At 42.1% G+C, this 21,315-nt stretch overlaps 1 protein-coding gene across 1 annotated transcript in view; it reads left to right on the plus strand.

Annotated features, from left to right (window-relative positions):
* The window catches only part of MTR (5-methyltetrahydrofolate-homocysteine methyltransferase), a 59,126-nt gene that overhangs the window by 32,457 nt on the left and 5,354 nt on the right, over window positions 1-21,315 (plus strand). Inside the window, exons 23-30 of the mRNA XM_057414505.1 lie at window positions 1,905-2,005; window positions 4,060-4,127; window positions 4,977-5,097; window positions 11,925-12,006; window positions 12,799-12,897; window positions 17,790-17,865; window positions 19,061-19,216; window positions 19,912-20,108. Coding sequence (XP_057270488.1) covers window positions 1,905-2,005; window positions 4,060-4,127; window positions 4,977-5,097; window positions 11,925-12,006; window positions 12,799-12,897; window positions 17,790-17,865; window positions 19,061-19,216; window positions 19,912-20,108 — 900 coding nt within the window. The remainder of the gene's footprint in view (window positions 1-1,904; window positions 2,006-4,059; window positions 4,128-4,976; window positions 5,098-11,924; window positions 12,007-12,798; window positions 12,898-17,789; window positions 17,866-19,060; window positions 19,217-19,911; window positions 20,109-21,315) is intronic.

Genomic DNA, 21,315 nt, shown 5'->3' on the forward strand with positions numbered 1-21,315 from the left:
AGGAAAAACTAAGGCTTCCATCCTCCTGCTTTCTCTACCTTCTGCTGGGCAACAGATGTATTGCCTTCCTCTTAAAAAAGAAAGAAATGAAGGAAGAGTCACTGTGTAGAGAATTGGTGACAGGGTTAAAACCAGCTGCATCTGTCCCCAGAATTAGATGCTGACTTGAAGGAAAATGATTTGTAGTTTCTGGTAGCTGGTCTGTCTGGTGCTACCCAGGCTATTGTAACCTCCAGGAGAGTTTTACTCACAGACTGCCAGGAAATGCAAAGCATTGAGAGTGACATTTGAAGAAGCTGTGTCTGTGGATCTCTTATCAAGAATAAAAAAAAGAAGCCCTTTGGATGTATGCCCAGAACTTGAGGACCTCCTTGCCTGAGACAGTTGAAATCACAGTGTACTCTAAATAGGGTTTATTTAAAATGGCATGTTCTCTGGCCCAAGTTGTTTGCTGCCCAGCATAGATTTTCCTTCTTCCATGTGGAAATCATTTTTTTTCTTTGACATCAATCATTAGTGTCAATCATCAGCAGTTATTGGGTATGATACATGTGGGCAGCACTTCTTGTTCTTCCCCCAGTCCTCAATTAAGCTCTTTCCTCAGTTTTCTCTAACATTCCAGCAGTATTTTCAGCTTCAAATTTGTTTTTACTGATGTACTGAGATGGCTGACTTGCAGACCTCCATTTTGCCTTCTCTATTCCACAGTCTTCTGTACAACAGGAGCACTGGGGAGATAATAAATTTTTGTAAACAACAGAATTGGTTGGGATCCAGGGATTTTATTCAACAAATGTATTAGGAAATGTTATTATCACTCTTGATAATATATAAAGTTGCTTTCTCCCACAAAATTGCAACCACAGAAGGCAATGCAAACTCATGAAGTAGAGAGCTACTTGTACTGTCCAGAAATAAAACATGCTTCATAGACGGATCTATTCTTCCAGTTCTGCCATCTGCAAAGGAGATGAGATGCTGGCTGGAAAACTGTTCTGTCGTTTTACATAGAATATGCTCAGATTTCTACTTTATTTAAATTCTGTGCAATTCAAGTCGTCTGTTACTGGCATCTTGATCCAGCTCCTGCACTGTGATAGCCTGGAGCTGCTCCAAATGACAACACTGATTATACAACTAAAAAGTGTATTACTAAGGGCTGTGCCCTGGTGGAGAATTGCTGTAGGAAACTGCACTGTTGCCCTGCTGGTAGGCCCCTTTGGTCAGGGCTGAATCTCATCTAGCGTAGGGACCAGTTGATGACGGTACAGCTTCCCTTCTTCAATGAGATCCTTTTTCTAGCCTGTTTGTTCAGCTTGGGTAATATGAAGTAGCCTGATCGCTACACTGAAATGTCTCCCTTGCTGTTAGTGTTGCGTAAAAAATTAGTCTGTTCTGCTTTTGCTAATTCCTCTTACTCTCCTCAGCATTGCATTGAAAGATTGTTCTTGATGCGCAAACAGGAACGTAATTATGAGTGTTCATACCCTTTTGTTCTGAATATCTAATCTATTTAAACTCTTTATTGGTGAGGTTTCTATTCGGCGCGGAGGTACGTTAGGAGTTCAGTTACTGGACTGAACAAATGCTATTCAGATCTGATTTTTTTTATCTGCTGTTTGTTTTGGGTTTTGTTTGTTGGTTTGTTTTTTTGTTTTAAAACACAGCTTTTTGAATAACATGCATGCAATTTTCAAGAATAATTCTTGTGTGAGTTTTAGTACCTGAATCTTTTAAACAGTTTTTTTTTTTTTTTTATTGAATGTATTACCTCTGTTGTGCTTTGCAATTTGTTGTACTATGATAGTAATCTCAGTCATGGAGTAACGTTGCACTGTTGAAGGATCTGTGCAAACATACTGAGTCTTCTGAGTAATTTAACTCGTCTGTTATTTGAACTTCAGGATCCTTACCATGGTACAATAGTGCTAGCAACTGTGAAAGGAGATGTACATGATATTGGCAAGAACATTGTGGGAGTCGTTCTGGGCTGCAACAACTTCAGGTAAGCAGACTAACATTAGGTAGCTGGGAAGCCAACTGGCTGATTAATGTAATTAATTAATTAATGCTAATTAATGGCTAGCTGCAACTGTGGTGGTAACAGAAGTGGGTGTTTCTTGGGAACTGACCTCTGTTCCTCAAGTTGTGGTTGGGAACATAGATTGTATCAGGTAATACTAACGGGGAGGCGAGAGGGAGTTCAACTTCCTCCTTTAGTACTTCTTATTTCCTTATAAATTGGCCTCTGAGGTGAATACAGTTTAACATCACCTGAAACTTAGATGAGAGCATCAATTTTTGGTTTTATTTTATGTTAGTTGGGTATAATGTCTTGAGCACATATACTTGATTTCTTCAGATGTTGACAATTGCAGCAGGCAAGACTATGTGTGGGCTGTGTGTTTGTGAGATTCAGATCAACCTTTTAGTGTCTTTTTCAAGCTGTTTGCTAACTATGGGGTTTTAAAAGCATTTTGGGGTATGTTTTGTTAAATAAGAGATAAGATTCTCCTCTTGTTTGAGCTTCAAAATATGGAACTTCAGTATATGTCAGCTCTTTCAAGCCCTGTGTATGTGCAGGGGGGTTGGCAGCAGTGTTGGAACAAATGGTCACGTTTCTATCAGAGCCCTTTGCCAAGTGTCTGTCAAATGCTGTGCAAAGCTGAATCTGCTGTGGAACTCTGTCTTACTCTTCATTCCTTCCATTTGTTTTTTTCTTGATTTTACTTGGGGCTGTAATTTGCTCTAAAAAGAGAGCCAAAATGATCTCTTATTTTAAAACATAAGGGGTTGAAGCCAGTAGCAGTGCTGTGTATATGCAGCATGTTTTGTTTCATTATCTCTTGAAAAATCTGTTGACTGGTTTCAGGCTGTCTTGAGCTTTATTGGAACTTATTGAACTGAAGCCATAGTGTTTTCTGTCAGTCTGAGTACGAGCGAGGCTGAGTGAAGCTAGGAGGCTGGGGTGGCTTACTTGAAAGAAATAAAAGTCTTGGGAATTGCTAGGGTTAATAGGAATAAAAAGCCTCATTTCATAAAATGTATGCTTTAATAAGACAAAAAAGCCCTTGATGTGAATTATTTTATGTTTCTGACGTAACATGTGATGTCCGCAAAACCTGATCATGTTGTCCAGATAACCTCAGAAATGCTGCTGCTGTTGGTTAACCCGGACAGGCAGTTAAGCATCACACAGCCGTTCACTCACTTCCACACAGCCAGACTCAGTGGGATGGGGAAAGAGGACATGAATAATAAAACCAAGAAAAAATGATGGTGGAGATAAAACATGTTTAAGATGTGGAGGAGAAGTGGAAGAAGAGAGAAGGGAAAAACAAGTGATGCAGAGACAGTCAGCTGTTAGCTCCAATGGGTAGACTGATGCCTAGCCAGCTCCTGAGCAAAAGATGGTTAACCCCTGCTAAATTCCTTCTTCTCCCCTTTTATTGCTGAGCATGACATCCTATGCCGTGGAATAATTATTTGGTTAGTTTGAGTCATCTGTCTGGTTGTGTCTGCTCCCAGCCTTTCTCAAGGTTGTGCACCCTCCAATCTATCCTCTGAAGGGTTAGAATGAGAAACAGAGGCCTTGATGTGGGACAAATTGATAGGTAAGACGTGAGTGTGTTATCAGCATTGTTTTGGTCACAGATATAAAATACAGCGCGATACCAGCTGCATGAGAAAATTAACTCCACTGCAGCCACGCTCAGTACAACCACAAAGAAAATAGTTTTGGTTTGCTTTCTTTTGGTTGCTTTTTTTTTTCTAAAAAAAAAAAAAAAAAAACAAAAACAAAACCAGACCCTCTTACGCTTGTATTTTCTTATCTACTGCATCATCTGGAACTCTGATGTGTTGAAAACTGTGCAAGACTCAGAGGTATTTCTTATGTTAAAATTCCCTACAGAAGTCTTAAGAGAAACAAAACCCCAAAAATCTCAATCCTAACTTGCATTTTAAGCCAGTCATTTACAGTAAGACCAATGTATTTGTCCTTTAGCAGAAATATGACCTGTTTTTTAAAGAATCTTGTCATCTCACTTCTTTTCACAGAGTTATTGATTTAGGAGTCATGACTCCATGTGATAAGATACTGAGAGCTGCCGTTGAGAACAAAGCAGGTATAGAGAGATTTCAGTAGTACTCCTGAACAGTTTGATTTTTTTAAATCCACTTGCAGTTTTTATATCGTTACTCATTGCATTCCTATGCTGTCTATGATTTAATCAGACTATCTTCAGATGATCAGAACTGTTGCATTAAAAATATAATAATTATTTAGTATTTGACACTTCTGTGTAACTTAGCTTCAGGAACTAAAAACCTGTATCAAAAGGAAAACTCCAAGAGAGATGTTTTAATATCCGTTTGGTTACGGAGACTTGGAAAGATTAAATAACCTTGTGTTGGGCCTTAAACTGGCAAAAGAACTTGGCATTCAGCCTGCCAGATCAGCAAGTGTGAAATCAGGACTAAATTGTTCTAATAAATAATAAACTTCCTGAAACAAGTTACAGTTGGTTTGAAACAGTCTAATGCATCTTGGGAGAGATTGATTGTGTTGAATATTCTAGTGAAGTTTAATAGCGTTTGCTGTTTCCAAGAGCAGAGCTTATAATTATTTTGTCTTTTTTCCCTCTTCAGTGCCTAACTTCTGAGGTTTGATGCTTGCTGATCAGAAGTACTGTGTATTTATGGCTGAAACTAGAGGTGTTCAGCAGCTGTGAAAACTAAGAAATATTGTAAACCAGGGATTTGAAATCACTTTCATTCTTGGAAAGCTTTCACTTTCTAATTAGGTCAAACCCCACTTATAGCTATCAACCACCCTGCTTTTTATCTCACAGTTTTCTATCTGACACACGAAACTATTTGATGTATGAAAGAAACCTTTCTGTAATAAATCTTGTGTCTTTCTAGAGTGTATTTACTAATCCTTTTGTGTATATTTGTTTGTAAATTTGCAATAGATATAATTGGCCTGTCTGGTCTCATCACCCCTTCTTTGGATGAAATGATTTTTGTCGCCAAGGAAATGGAGAGATTGGCAATAAAGATTCCTTTGCTGATTGGAGGAGCAACTACTTCTAAGTAAGATACCTGAGTTGGGAAGATGGGGAATGTGTGTGAAAATAGTATTAACCTTGTAAAAAGCAAGTTTATAGCTATTTCTCTCTCTCCTTCCTTCATTTTACCCCAGCATACATACCAGTATGTATTTGTTTAAGAGTGAATGTATTTATTTAAGAGTGAATGTTATTTCTTCTACCAGAAGTCCTAGAATATAGAGGTAAAACTTAACTGAGACACAACAATTGATAGATACAGTATTCACACGCAAAATACACAGTACTTGCAAAACCAAAATGTTTCATGTATGTGGAAGTACTGTATTTCCTCCTAAAAGTTCACACACGTACACATTTGAGTACAGTTCTGTTCTTTTAAGGGGCTGGATGGTCTGTTTTGATTCACCAAAGCATTGTGAGAATGCAGTGTTTGAGACTAGAAATGGTCGTGCTGCCATCGGGGAGTTATTACCTTTAAGTTAATGTTTTTTTCCTGGAATACTGTTTGGTGCTGTGCTGGCTGGGCTGGGCCCCAGTCCTGTTTGGGCAAGCTGGTAGGGGATAAATTCTGTCTGCTTGCCTTGAAGTAGTTACCATGTTGCTTTAGATAGTCTGAGCTTTTCTATTGAGATCTTGTTGTCTCAGATCTGTGCAAATGAAGTAATACAGCTGCTATGATATCCTGAAGACCAGTGTTGACAGCTCACTGACACCTAGTTACTAGCATTAGCACAAATGTTTTTTGGGCACATGTAATGCCCTTGGGTCACCCTTTGCTAGCTGGTTTATGTACAGTATGGTTGAATAGGTGACAGCTCAGAAGGCTGCAGAGGTCCTTTCTTGCATAACTAGAAGCTGTTAGCATTGTTGCTTTCTTTATCAGAGCCACACATGCTGTAGCAGAATGATTGTATTCTGTATTTTTTGCCTTGGCAAATCATCCCATAATTTGATAAACAGTGAAGAGTACGATCACTACCTGTCTTTAGTGGTCCTGTAGTTATAATGCAAGGTTAATTTTATCCTTTTTTTTTTTTTCTCTTTTCTGTATGAGTTGCTTTTCCTATGGCTTTAATACTTTAAAAACGAAAAAAGAGAGGGGGGGGGGGGCTTTATTTTCAGTGGAGGTCTTAGGAGAGCCCTTTCTTCAGACCTTTTTAGTCTTTATTCACAGGGCATTAATGGCCTAGTAATTCATGTTAAATAACCAGCGTCAAACAAATCTGCAGAATTCATTCATATGGATGAATGAGATGAATGTAGCCCTCAGCAAGTCAGCCCCAGTTTTATTCTTGAATATGGAAACTACTGAAGAATATATAATTTTGTATATGTAAATAATTTATTCATGTGAACTGTATATAAATGTATACCTATGTATATGCCTAGACACATACAATTTCTATAAAATACGTCAAGTAAAGGTATTCTTATTGAAGACTGGATTAGTAATATATGTCTAGTTTTACTTCCAGAGTCTCAAGTTTAACGTTCTGTGTGTATTCTCAAAGGTTGTGTACATGTCAGAGGTTGATAGCGAACCATGTGCACTTTTTCCCTGTAATAATGTAGACATTGTTACTTGGAATAAGGAGACTATAAGTACTTGAAAGGGTCAAAAGTGAGATTAGTTTGAAAGAGAGGAGGCTGATTGCGAAAGAGAGGGAGGCTGGACTTGTGCAAAGCATTTGATGCTGTCCCGCAGGACATCCTTGTCTCTAAATTGGAGAGACATCAATTTGATGGATGGACCACTCGGTGGATAAAGACCTAGCTGGATGGCTGCACGCGGAGTTGTGGTCAATGGCTCAATATCCAGCTGGAGACCAGTAATGAGTGGTGTCCCTCAGGGATCGGTGTTGGGACCGGCCTTGTTCAACATCTTTGTCGCTGACATGGACAGTGGGATTGAGTGCGCCCTCAGCAAGTTTGCGATGACACCAAGCTGTGTGGTTCGGTTGGTACGCTGGAAGGAAGGAATGCCATCCAGAGGGACCTTGATACGCTTGTGAGGTGGGCTGATGCCAGCATTACGAAGTTTAACCATGCCAAGTGCAAGGTCCTACACCTAGGTTGAAGCAACCTGTAGCACAGCTACAGGTTGGGCAGAGAAGAGATTCAGAGCAGTCCTGCAGAGAAGAACTTGGGAGTGTTGGTTGATGAGAAAATGAACATGAGCCAGCTTCAGTGTGCGCTTGCAGCCCAGAAAGCCAACCATATCCTGGGCTGCATCAAAAGGAGAGTGACCAGCAGGTCAAAGGAGGTGATCCTGCCCCTCTACTCTGCTCTCGTGAGACCTCACTTGGAGTATTGTGTGCAGTTCTGGTGTCCTCAACATAAAAAGGACATGGAACTGTTGGAACAAGTCCAGAGAGGGGCCACGAGGATGATCAGGGGACTGGAGCACCTCCTGTATGAAGACAGGCTGAGAAAGTTGGGGCTGTTCATCCTGGAGAAGAGAAGGCTGCGTGGAGACCTCATAGCAGCCTTCCTGTATCTGAAGGGGGCCTGTAAGGATGGTGGGGAGGGACTCTTCATTAGGGACTCTAGTGATAGGACAAGGGGTAATGGGTTAAAACTTAACCAGGAGAAGTTTTGATTGGCTCTAAGGAAGAAGTTCTTTACTGTTAGGGTTGTGAGGCACTGGAATGGGTTGCCCAGGGAAGCTGTGAATGCTCCATCCCTGGTGGTGTTCAAGGCGGGGTTGGACAGAGCCTTGGGTGACATGGTTTAGTGTGAGGTGTCCCTGCCCATGACAAGGGGGTTGGAACTTGATGATCTTAAGGTCCTTTCCAACCCTAGCTATTCTATGATTCTGTGATTCTGTGATTTTTGTCTGCAGAATCTACAATGGAGTTTCTTCATGACTTAAAATAATGATGATGATTGCATTCTTACTGTACTGCTTTGCTAAATTCAGATGGTGAGAAATAATTGTGACAGTTTTGTTGTAATGTTTATTTTTTAAAAATAGCAAGATATTAGTATGTACAAGTTGATACAGTGCCATTGTAGAACCTGTTTATTTCCTTTGTATGTTCCTATCAAAATAGAAGATACAATATCTTCTTCTAAAAAAATAGAGCTGCTGATATTTAAAGTGCATTGTCTAGAAGCGAAGTAAGAAGATCCTGGATAGTTGGTTGAAGAGTTGTGTTGCACAGTCATCAGTAACCTCCATGTCCAGGTGCTTGAAATATTTGACAGAACCTGAAGAAAAAGGAGATACTTGCTGTGGAAGATTGCTTCCTGGGCTCTGATTTAAATTTGTTTAAAAAACAGTGTTTAACCTTAACATGCAAGAAAGCAAACTGTACTTTGGCCTGTGTGGTCTTTGTTCCTGCACTTGCTTGCACAGTTTGCCAGGAGTTTGAGGAATGTGGGTAGTCATTCAGCTGCAGTTCACATGATAGCTGAGGCCTCGATTTAGGACTCCAAACTTCAATTTGATAAGCAAAGTACTATAATATAGAAGTGATTCTTTATTATATGCTGAAATATTTGAATAAGGACTGGAATATGAGTAAATGCTAAATAATTGCCTGAATTGGGAGTTTGTGAATGACTCGACTGACCAAGCAGGTACAAGTTTGCAATATTTGTTTGACCACTGGCCAGATTCCTTCTTTAGGTGAGTAAAGGGCTTGTGCCTCAAGTTTTGAAGTAGAGCATTGTAAAAATGGAGTAATCATCACTGAAATATGTTAATGCTAATCCAGAGGCCCAGAAACTAGCATGTGGGAGGGAGAAACGTAAGGTGACAAAAATAAAAAAATAAAAAATTACTTAGTAAGCTTAGTTTGGAACAATCATCACTGAAATTCTGAGACTCAAACTAATGAGCTGCTGATTTTCAGTCAGCTGATAAGACAGTGAGGGGATGTGAGTGGGCACATTATTTATAAAGCATTCTCATACTCTTTGAAGAGAAGTATTTATGCAGCTGAGAGCGGCCTCACAGTCACAGGCCATGGTCGTCGTGGGGGATTTTAACTTCCCTGATGTTTGCTGGAAGGACCACTCGGCAACCCAGCCACAGTCCAGGAGGTTCCTCCAGTGTATGGATGATAACTTCCTCCTGCAAATGGTGGATGAGCCGACCAGGAGAGGAGCGCTGCTGGATCTCATCCTCACTAACAAGGAGGATCTGGTCGAAGCAGTAAGGGTTGAGGGCTGCCTTGGTTGCAGCGACCACGAGATGGTGGAGTTCAGGATCTTGTGTGGCAGGACTAGTAGAATACCAAGTAGAATTGCAACCCTGGACTTTAGCAGGGCAAACTTTGGCCTTTTCAAGCAATTGCTAGGGGAAATCCCATGGGCAGGGCTGCTTGAAGGTAAAGGGGCCCAAGATAGTTGGTTGACATTCAAGGACTGCTTTTTCCGTGCTCAAGATCGGAGCATCCCGACACGTAGGAAGTCAAGGAAGAGGGCCAAGAGACCTGCGTGGCTAAACAGGGAATTGCTGGGTATGCTCAAGTGGAAGAGGAGAGTTTACAGGTCATGGAAGGAGGGGCTGGCCACTTGGGAGGAATATAAGGCTGCTGCTAGAGGATGTAGGAAGGCAGCTAGGAGGACTAAGGCATCCTTAGAATTAAACCTGGCAAGAAGGGTCAAGGACAGCAAAAAGAGCTTTTTTAAATACATGGCAGACAAAACTAACACCAGAGGCAATGTAGGCCCACTGATGAACGGGATGGGTGCCCTGGTGACAGAAGATAAAGAGATGGCAGAGTTACTGAATGCCTTCTTTGTCTCTGTCTACTCTGCTGCGGGCAGTCCTGAAGAGCCCTGTACCCCTGAGACCTTAGATGAAGTCAGGTCGACGGAGCGGTTTGCCTTAGTCGATGAGGAATGGGTTAGAGACCAGTTGAGCAATCTGGACATCCATAAATCCATGGGTCCAGATGGGATGCACCCGCGGGTGCTGAGGGAACTGGCGGAAGTCATTGCTAGACCACTCTCCATCATCTTTACCAAGTCTTGGGAAACGGGAGAGGTGCCTGAGGACTGGAGGAAAGCAAATGTCACTCCAGTCTTCAAAAAGGGCAAGAAGGAGGACCCGGGTAACTACAGACCGGTCAGCCTCACCTCCATCCCTGGGAAAGTGATGGAACACCTTATCCTTGATACCATCTTAAGGCATATCAAGGATAAGAAGGTTATGAGGGGCAGTCAACATGGCTTCACCAGGGGGAAATCATGTTTGACCAATCTCTTAGCCTTTTATGAGGAAATAACACAGTGGATGGATGATGGCAGAGCGGTGGATGTGGTCTACCTTGACCTCAGCAAAGCATTTGACACAGTCTCCCACAGCATCCTCGCGGCTAAAATGAGGAAGTGTGGACTGGATGATCAGGTAGTGAGGTGGACTGCGAACTGGCTGAAGGAGAGAAGCCAGAGAGTTGTAGTCTATGGGGCTGAGTCTAGTTGGAGGCCTGTGACTAGTGGAGTGCCTCAAGGGAGATGAGGGAATTGAGTGTACTATCAGCAAGTTTGCTGATGACACTAAGCTGGGAGGAGTGGCTGATACGCCAGAAGGCTGTGCTGCCATCCAGCGAGACCTGGATAGGCTGGAGAGTTGGGCAGGGAGTAACTTGATGAAATATAACAAGGGAAAGTGTAGAGTCCTGCATCTGGGCAGGAACAACCCCAGGTTCCAGTATAGGTTGGGGAATGACCTGTTAGAGAGCAGTGTAGGGGAGAGGGACCTGGGGGTCCTAGTGGACAACAGGATGACCATGAGCCAACACTGTGCCCTTGTGGCTAAGAAGGCCAATGGCATCCTGGGGTGTATTAGAAGGGCGGTGGTTAGTAGGTCGAGAGAGGTCCTCCTTCCCCTCTACTCTGCCCTGGTGAGACCCCATCTGGAGTATTGTGTCCAGTTCTGGGCCCCTCAGTTCAAGAAGGACAGGGAGCTGCTGGAGAGAGTCCAGCGCAGGGCAACAAAGATGATTAAGGGAGTGGAACATCTCCCTTATGAGGAAAGACTGAGGGAGCTGGGTCTCTATAGTTTGGAGAAGAGGAGACTGAGGGGTGACCTTATCAGTGTCTATAAATATATAAAGGGGGAGTGTCACGAGGACGGAGCCAGGCTCTACTCAGTGGCAAACAATGATAGGACAAGGGGTAATGGGTACAAACTGGAACACAAGAGGTTCCACTTAAACTTGAGAAGAAACTTCTTCTCAGTGAGGGTGACGGAACACTGGAACAGGCTGCCCAGGGAGGTTGTGGAGTCTCCTTCCCTGGAGACATTCAAAACCCGCCTGGACGCATTCCTGTGTAACATTATCTAGGTGTTCCTGCTCCGGCAGGGGGATTGGACTAGATGATCTTTCGAGGTCCCTTCCAATCTCTAACATACTGTGATACTGTGATACTGTGATACCTGTTATTAAAATCTGTGTTTAATCATTCATGCGTAACTGTCCTGGTTTCAGCACGCATCACCTCCTTCTCTGGTGACATTTCAAAATCTTTGCCCTCTGCTCAGTCCATGGTGACTTCTAGGATTCCTGGGTGACTGGGATTTCCTGTTGGAGCTCATTGTGCAATCAGAGTAAGCACTACTTAGCAACAATTAAAACACTGGTGTGTTTCCAGCATTGTTCTCAGACTAAAGCCAAAATGCAGCACTGCACCAGCTACTAGGAAGCAGTAAAATAACTGTTACAGCTGAACCCAGGACAGTAGCAGATGGATGAATTGCTTTCTTTTATTAAAATTCTGGTCTGTGTATTAAGTCGGGATTTATTTTGCTGGGGATTGTCTGCTTTTTGTTTTATTTGGGGTTTTTTGTTTGTTTGTTTGTTGTGAAATGCTCACTCTTTCTATTTTCCTTTGAAGAACACACACAGCTGTTAAAATTGCCCCACGATACAGCGCACCTGTAATTCATGTCCTGGATGCATCCAAGAGTGTTGTGGTTGTAAGTTCTAAATTATAGTTTTTCTTCCATGCAAAATCGTATGCCCTGTTTTTCTGTTGTACCTCTCATCCTTAACTCTAAGGTTTAATGTTACGACAGAAAATTGAAGGGGCATGATAAGAGACCAGTTTCTAAACTACTTGGTTCAGTTACTTTTTGTTGCCACATGGTTATCTCCTGTGACTTTTGTCAGTTATTGTCACTGGATACTTTTGTTTAAATTTGCTACCTTGCTACCATTTTTCTAGCAAGGGTGGCGTGATTCACTTTGAGTCCTTGATTGTAGTTTTGAGATGTCTTACAGTGAAGAGCAGTGGGGTTAGATGTGAACTGCTGTTCTTTCTATTTTGAATATTTTTCTGAAGTTAGTAGTACAGCAACATTAGTACTATGAAACATACAGCTGGACTTTTCTGGGTTAGATGATCACTTTATCAGACAAATAGGTAGTCTTAGGTCACAAGTACTTGCTGGAAAGACGTAGGCCAAACTGTGTTGCTTCTGCAATTACCCAGTCTCTAAATTCTTGGAGTATTCTCCTCTCGGGTTTTTCCAGAGCCAGACTTGGCTCTGCTAATATCACCTGAGTGTAGGGCAGTGCTCTGAGTAATAATCAAGTTCTAAATATGTTTCCAATCTGGTTTGCAGATTAGTGGTAAGGCTTAGTTTAGTGTTGTGAAGTGTAATTGGAAGTGAGTCTGAAAGACAGATGGCTTAGCCTGAAGTTCCTACTTTGTTCTTACTATAATACGTTGCAGTATGTACTTAATGCTTTCTCTTTCCATATTTCAGTGCTCCCAGCTCTTAGATGAAAGTTTAAAGGATGATTTCTTTGAAGAAATACTAGAGGAATATGAAGAAATTAGACAAGAACACTATGAGTCTCTCAAGGTACAAATGTAATTGATTTAGCTTTTCTTCTGTCAATTGCTTGTCTCATTACCAACTCTCAGTTTCAGCTCCTTTTGAAACCTTTCAGGTATATTTTATTGCAACTTCAAATATGCAGTAGAATTGATGGAAAATTTCCAGAAGTGCTTATGAAATCAACTTTTCTAACCTGTAAGGGAAAATTCTGCCTGAGCCTAACTCATACTTGATGATCCTCAATGGGCAGTCAGTGGTATCTAGCACATGTCCTTGGAGCTGGCAGTCAGTTCAACTTAACTAACATACAGGAGACTAATGTATTCTTGGAGCAGTAGCTGGAAACAGGGAGCTACACTGGGATAATTAAAATGGCACTGGTTGCTTTTGCTGATACTGAGCCACACTTGATTGGGTATTTTACAACACCATGTTTTCCTGATGTGTTTGTATTGTTTTAGATGAAGGATCTGAGAAGTCTCATAAGTAGAGAGCTGAGGCTGCCATTTTAGGAAAGTGAGGAGAAGAAAGTAATGAAATACGGAGATGGACTGTGCAAATTAACAATAGCAAAAAATAACCAACCATATTACTTCTCTGAGGCCAACTTTGTGAATAAACACAGAAGCAAGATGAAAGTCACAGAATCACAGAATCCCAAGGGTTGGAAGGGACCTCAAAAGATATCTAGTCCAACCGCCCTGCAAGAGCAGGGTAACCTAGAGTACATCACACAGGAACTTGTCCAGGCGGGCTTTGAATATCTCCAATGTAGGAGACTCCACAACCCCCCTGGGCAACCTGTTCCAGTGCTCTGTCACTCTCACAGTAAAGACATTTTTCCTGATGTTCACATGGAACCTCCTATGCTCCAGTTTACACCCATTGCCCCTTGTCCCATCACTGGACATCACTGAAAAAAAACTAGCTCCATCATCCTGACACTCACCCTTTACATATTTGTAAACACTGATGAGGTCACCCCTCAGTCTCCTCCAAGCTAAAGAGACCCAGATCCCTCAGCCTCTCCTCATAAGGGAGATGTTCCACTCCCTTAATCATCTTAGTTGCCCTGCGCTGGACTCTTTCAAGCAATTCCCTGTCCTTCTTGAACTGAGGGGCCCAGAACTGGACACAATATTCCAGATGCGGCCTCACTAAGGCAGAGTAGTGGGGGAGGAGAACCTCTCTTGACCTACTAACCACACACTTTGTAATGCACCCTAGGATGCCATTGGCCTTCTTGGCCACAAGGGCACGTTGCTGGCTCATGGTCATCCTCCTATCCACCAGGACCCCCAGGTCCCTTTCCCCTTCGCTACTGTCCAGCAGGTCACCCCCCAACCTGTACTGGTACATGGGGTTGTTCTTCCCCAGATGCAAGACTCTACACTTGCCCTTGTTGAATTTCATCAAGTTTCTCCCTGCCCAACTCTCCAGCCTGTCCAGGTCTCACTGAATGGCAACACAGCCCTCTGGTGTGTCAGCCACTCCTCCCAGTTTAGTATCATCAGCGAACTTGCTGAGGGTACGCTGAGTTCCCTCATCCAGGTCGTTGATGAAAACATTAAACAGCACTGGTCCCAGCACCGACCCCTGAGGGACTCCACTAGTCACAGACCTCCAGCTAGATTCTGCCCCATTGACCACAACTCTCTGCCTTCTTCCTTTCAACCAGTTCTTGATCCACCTCACTACCTGATCATCAAGCCCACACTTCCTTAGCTTATCTATGAAGATGCTGTGGGAGACAGTATCAAATGCCTTACTGAAATCAAGAAAAAACACATCTACCGCTCTACCATCATCCACCCACCTAGTTACTTGCTCATAGAAGGCCATAAGGTTTGTCAAACATGACTTCCCCTTGTTAAAGCCATGTTGGCTGCTCTTAATGACTCCCTCATCCTTGATATGTCTAGAGATGGTGTCAAGAATAAGTTGTTCCATCACCTTTCAGGGATGGAGGTAAGGCTGACTGGTTTATAATTACCCGGGTCCTCCTTCTTGCCCTTCTTACAGACTGGCGTGACATTTGCCATCCTCCAATCCTCAGGCACCTCTCCTGTTTCCCACGACTTACCAAAGATGATGGAGAGTGGCCCAGCAATGACCTCCGCCAGCTCCCTCAGCACCTGCGATGTATTCCATCCGGACCCATCGATTTATAGATGTCCAGATTACTTAACTGATCCCTAACCCAATCCTCATCCACCAAAGCAAACTCCTCCTTTATCCTGACTCCTTCCAGGGCTATAGGAATCTGGGTCCCCCAGGGAGAGTCTGCAGGAGTAAAGATGGAGGCAAAGAAGGCATTCAGCACCTCTGCCTTCTTTATATCCTCTGTCTCCAGGGCACTCACCTCGTTCAGCAGTGGGCCTGTATTGCCTCTTGTGTTAGTTTTATCCGCTATGTATTTGAAGAAGCCCTTTCTGTTGTCCTTAACCCAACTTGAAAGATTAAGTTCCAAGGAGGCCTTAGCTGTCCTAATTGCCTCCCTACATTCTCTAACAACTGTCCTATATTCCTCCCAAGTGGCCAGCCCCTCCTTCCATAATCCATAGATTCTCTTTTTCCGCATGAGTTTGCCCAGCAGTTCCTTGTTTAACCATGCTGGTCCCCTGGCTCCCCTACTTGACTTCCTGCCCATTGGGATACTCTGATCCTGAGCTTGGAAGAAGTGGTCCTTGAATGCTGACCAACTATCTTGAGCCCCTTTACCACCTAGTACCCTTTCCCATGAGACTTTCCTTAGCAGTTGATTGAAGAGGCCAAAGTTGGCCCTTCGGAAATCCAGAATTGTGGCCTTGCTAGGTATTCTACTCCTCCCACACAGGATCCTAAACTCCACCATCTCACGGTCACTGCAGCCAAGGCTGCCATTGACCATCACCGCTTCAACCAGACCCTCCTTGTTGGTGAGTACCAGATCCAGCAGCGCTCCTCTCCTAGTTGGTTCATCCACCATTTGCATTAAGAAGTTATCATCAATGCACTGGAGGAACCTCCTAGACTGTGAATGATTGGCTGTGTAAGTCTTAACAGCAAATATCAGGGTAGTTAAAATCCCCCATGAGGACCAAGGCATGTAGTCGTGAGACTGCTTTCAGTTGCCTGTAGAAAGCCTCATCAGCTCCTTTGTCCTGATCAGGAGGTCTATAATAGACCCCCACAGCTGTATCACCCGTACCAGCCTGTCCCTTGATTCGTACCCACAGACTTTCCACTTGCTCCTCATCTGCCCCTGGACAGAACTCAATACATTCTAGTCTCTCTCTCACATAAAGAGCAACTCCACCACCTCGCTTTGCTGACCTATCTTTCCTCAAAAGGACATAGCCATCCATAACCACATTCCAGTCATGTGAGCTGTCCCACCATGTCTCTGTAATTGCCACCAGGTCATAACCTTTAGACCGCACACAGACTTCTAACTCCTCCTGTTTATTCCCCATGCTGCGTGCATTGGTGTACAGGCATTTCAGGGAGTGAGCAGAGCACGCTAGTGGCACCCTTGGGAGGCGGGAGGCCTTCTGGTCTTCATTCATACTAGAACAATGCCCCACTAGTTCAAACCCAGCTACAACCCCCTCGCACTTTGAATCTAACCTAGAGCTCTGTGAGTGAGCTCTGCTAACTCTTGCCCTGGTACCCTTTTTCCCCTGCGGGACAGGGTCTAAACAACTATTCTTTCCCTCAAATGAAACAATAGATTGAGAGTCCTCCCTAGTCTGCCATCCTTCAAGCCCTAGCATGTTTCTCTTGGGCTTGTCCCTAACAGGCCAAATTCTCTCCCCTTCCCCCTTCATATCTAGTTTAAAGCCCTGTCAATGAGCCCTGCTAACTCCTGCCCCAAAAACCTTTTCCCCCTCTGGGACTGGTGTATCTCACCTGCCACCAGCAGACCAGGTGTCTCATATAGCAGCCCATGATTGAAAAACCCAAAAACCTGCCTTTGGCACCAGTCAGGTAGCCATACATTAATCTGCAGACTCTTCTTATTTATCTTTTCACCCTTGCTTGTAACGGGTATGGAGGCAAACACCACTTGCACTCCAGACCCTCTAACCAGCCCTCCCAGGGCCCTGAAGTCTCTCTTCATTGCCCTTGCCCTGCTTGTAATAATTTCATCACTGCCAACCTGAAAAACCAGCAGCGGATAGTAGTCAGAGAGCTGCACCAGATCAGAGAGTTTCCTTTTAACATCTCCAATCTGAGCCCCAGGTAGGCAGCAGACTTCCCTGGGGGATGGATCTGGTTGACAAATGGGCCCTTCTGTTCCCCTCAGAAGGGAGTCACCCACCACAATTACTCTTCTTTTCTTCTTGGTTGAGGAAGTCATCCAGCTCTATGAAGTGTGAGGCCTCATACTGAGAATGATTGGCTTGACCAAGTTTAAGACTGTCTTTGCACAGGGAGCCAGTCCATTAAGCTGAAATCAGTAAGTGCAGCAGTCTCCTTTACGCAGAAGTCAACTGTGAATTCATGGACCTTACTGAAGTTGCTGTCAATCTCCTGTGTGTTTCCGAAGAGCCAGTGTTTAGCCCAAAGGCATGCTGCAGTCAGTGGTGGTTGTGTCACTGCAAGGCTAAGCTTTTTGCAGGCAGTAGGAGAATATCTTGCTGTACCTGTATTTTCATGTATTTGAAATAATAAAGGAACTTTTTGTGTAATTCAGGGGAACTATAAATCTTGTAGGCCAGTTTCATTAGAAGTCTGCAGGAAAAAATAATGCTGTGGTTGTGATGTAATCTTACTTACGCTTGTGAACTGGGCAGTGTTGGAACTGAAATTGTCAGTTGTCAGCTTTGTCCTGACAACTGTTTTGAGTAAAAATCTACCACCAAATCAACAGTTACAGTTTATGTGTCTGAAAGATGGCTGGCTTTGTGAAACTAACCTTTATGTCCATATAGGAAAGAAGATATTTGTCTTTACAACAAGCTAGAAGAAAAGGTTTCCATGTTGACTGGTTATCAGGCCATAAACCAGGTCAGTTTAAATGTTGTTTGTTATTTCTGTGCTTTTCCTTTATTTTATGCATTTATTTAGTATATATTTTTAATTAGATTATGCTTCATTAAACTTCGGGGTATAGTAGACAAAAAACTTGAGTAAATTCGTGTCTGAGCAGAAGGGTTTTTTTGTTTTGTTTTGGTTTTGTTTTTTGCATTAATTTGAGCATCCTGTTTCTGCTTTTTGTTTTTCACAATATATTTAAAAAATAAATGAATAGTTAATAAAAAGATTGGAAAAAAATTCCTTAAACAGTGAGTTACCCATAACACTGTAGAATCAAAAGTAAATCTGATGCCTACTTTGCAAAATAACATCGGACTGTCTTTCTCTATTGCAAAGCTTTCTGTACCATATTTAGGGAACTCACATAGGCATTTCTATCAAATTTCTCTAATTACACTTTTGCCTACCCTTCCCCCATCAGTTTCTATACCAATTTGTTTTGATTTTCTTAAAATTAGAGATTGGAAGTATAAAGAAATAGCATTCCACAAGAAGTTGCACCCTGCAGTGACATTAACGCTTCATTGCATTCTGTCATTTCATTTACAAGACTCAACAAGATGCTAATTTTCATCTTAAAGGCTGTGTTATAAAGTATCCAACATCTCAGACAAAACAAGTGCAGAGCTTGTGGCTGCATCATAACAGTGGTCCGTCTCACTTTTTCCTTTGTATGCCTGCATCTGAACAAGTGCATGGTGGTTGCAAAAGTTCTTATAAATTGCATATTAATTTACAGAACTGTTCTACAGTACCATGGCACGTAATATGGCTTTGTAGAGAAAGCAGGATTGGTAAATATGAAAGGTATAAGCCCGTGGAATATGTTCAATATTGATAAGTTGTGTAGGTTTTTTTGCTCTTACGTTTTGGCCAATGAAATAAGCTCAGGAGTCCAACACCTAATAAGTGTTAATTTATATGAAAGAACAAAAGGCCTTAAATTTTCTCTTTCAACTTTATATGCCTTTTATGCTTTGAATCCTATTGTAACTGTAGAGTAAGGTAGGACCTGGGAACTATATGGCAGTGAGAGTTCTAAGTCAATTATTTTGAAAGAGGTCATTTGGTGTATTAGAGCCTGGTGAGCATCAGTTATGCTGCACATACAAGAGCAATGTTAAATTATTTCCATCATGTGAGATTGTACTTTTGATTCCTACAGTTAAACCAAAATTCATTGGCACAAAAGTCTTTGAAGATTATGACCTGAAGAGGCTGGTAGAATACATTGACTGGAAGCCTTTCTTTGATGTCTGGCAACTTAGGGGAAAGTATCCCAACCGAGGTTTCCCTAAAGTCTTTAATGATAAAACTGTAGGTGAGTATTGAAATTGTGTTTGCTTCACATAAATAATCCTAACAGACCTACCATATTGCATTAGTATTCTGAATGTTTTGAAATACACAGACATAGGGAAAATACATGGAAACCTAGTGTCGCTGAAATAGTTTGTTGAAAGCAACACTTAGTGAACCCCAAGTATTGGCATGTGAGGCAGAAAAATAAGTGGAGAAAAATGCTCAATCATCTTATTTAGAATTCACCCACAAAACCACAGGGAGGTATTTTAATGAAATGGCAACAAAGCTTTTGATGTATCTGTGCCCCTGTTGTGGGTGAGGATGGCAAGGGGGCTCTGTCTCCTTTTGAAACTATTCAGCAGGCCTCGAAATAAATCATATAAATGCAAGGGCGATGCTGAAATCGGTGTTGTGGGTCTGCTGGACTGTAGTAATATAGGTGCATGCACATGTCGTCTGTTGCACATTTTATTCTGCATCCTCTGCCTATACTAGAATAGTGCTGGCTGAAGCGATTTTTTTCCCAAGATATATGTTGCTACAGCTGTATAGAGTTAATCGCACTGTGCTGTCTCTGTCTACTGGAGCTGACATATTGTTGCAGTCATCAGTGAATTATGTGGAAAATGAACCAATCTTCAGCAATTCTTAAAGCTATTTTGCTAGTTGTGAAAACATAGCTTTTCTAAAGGTATCTCTCTTGTTTGATAGGTGAAGAAGCAAAGAGAGTTTATAATGATGCTCAAAATCTACTGGAAAAGTTGATTAATCAAAAGAGATTACAAGCCAGAGGTGTGGTTGGGTTCTGGCCAGCTCGAAGTGTCCAAGATGATATTCATTTGTATGCTGCAGAAGAGGCGGTGGGATCTTTGGAACCAATAGCAAAATTTTATGGCTTGAGGCAACAGGTACCATGACAGAATATTAAATAAATAAAGTGACTTCCTCCCCCAGTTCTCCTGAATTGCAAGACTGTAACTGAAATGCTCTATTAAAAATCTATGCAGAAATGATTGTTGTAATCTGTCTGCAGATGCTGTCTTGCCTTTTTTTTCAGTAATAACAAGATCTTGTTAGTGATGACCCATGTATTTGTATTGTAGTAACTGTAATATTTGGAATTGTAGTAGTCGTACAAAATGCCTTGTAGATTTGACATCTTCAGATATGACATGCATTTTCTGGCTTCATTTTAATTTTTAAGGTGTCCTAAAGCACTGTGCTATATAAATTCATCACATGGACTCTGTGTGCTAAATTAGAATCTAATGAACATCAATTTTCTAATATCACTGGGTTCTGCCTTAGATGAGAAATTCTCCTTGAGTGTGTAAAGGTTAAAAACACAATTCAAATACCTGGAAAATAAAGTTCAATGGAGAGAAGTGGTTTTGATAGTCTTAATTTTTACATGAAATCCCCCATATGAAGAGGCAATTCAGAACTGGTTAGCTGGCTGCTAATTCTGATTGAAAGAGTTATTTCTGTAAGTATTCATGCTGGAGTCATACTTACCTAGATTTGCATTTATTTTGATAGATTGAACCTTTTCAAGCTACTCTGCCACTTCTTCTTCCCTAGCCTTCTCACTTGGCTTCTTGATAATTCACATATTCAAAGACATCAAGCATGGCAGAAACAAATTTAACAACTACCTAAATTTCTGGAGTACAGTATTCTGTGGGAGCGGTGCTGTGAGAATACTGGAGAACTGTACTAAGAAACACATGACTTCAAGTTTATCTGTTCCAGGGAACTGAAACAGATTATCTGTTACATGGAGATGGACCTCATATAACAATCCATGGCAGATGTTTATATAAACTCTTCTCACAAGCATTCAGGCAGGGCTGTTCCAGAGCCTTACCACCTAGTTAAACATTTTGATGTCCCCCATAAATCAAGTTTATTGCAGGTTCTTTTCCGGGGCTTTTCCCAGGGTTCTCTCAAGGAGAGATCTCATTTTATGTTGTTCTTGTAACAATTTTTACTATTGTAATACCATTACTTTCATTAGACTTTCAGATTCAGGCTTTTCTCAAAGGTTAAGTTCATGAAACTCTCTGCTATTATGGGTACTATTCTTCTGGACTCTACGTGTTTTAGCCTCATCTC

This window comes from Pezoporus wallicus, unplaced genomic scaffold (genome assembly GCF_028554395.1).
Source record: "Pezoporus wallicus isolate ANWC-B61680 ecotype Strahan unplaced genomic scaffold, APGP_CSIRO_Pwel_v1 contig_8042, whole genome shotgun sequence".
Taxonomy (NCBI): Eukaryota; Metazoa; Chordata; class Aves; order Psittaciformes; family Psittacidae; genus Pezoporus; species Pezoporus wallicus.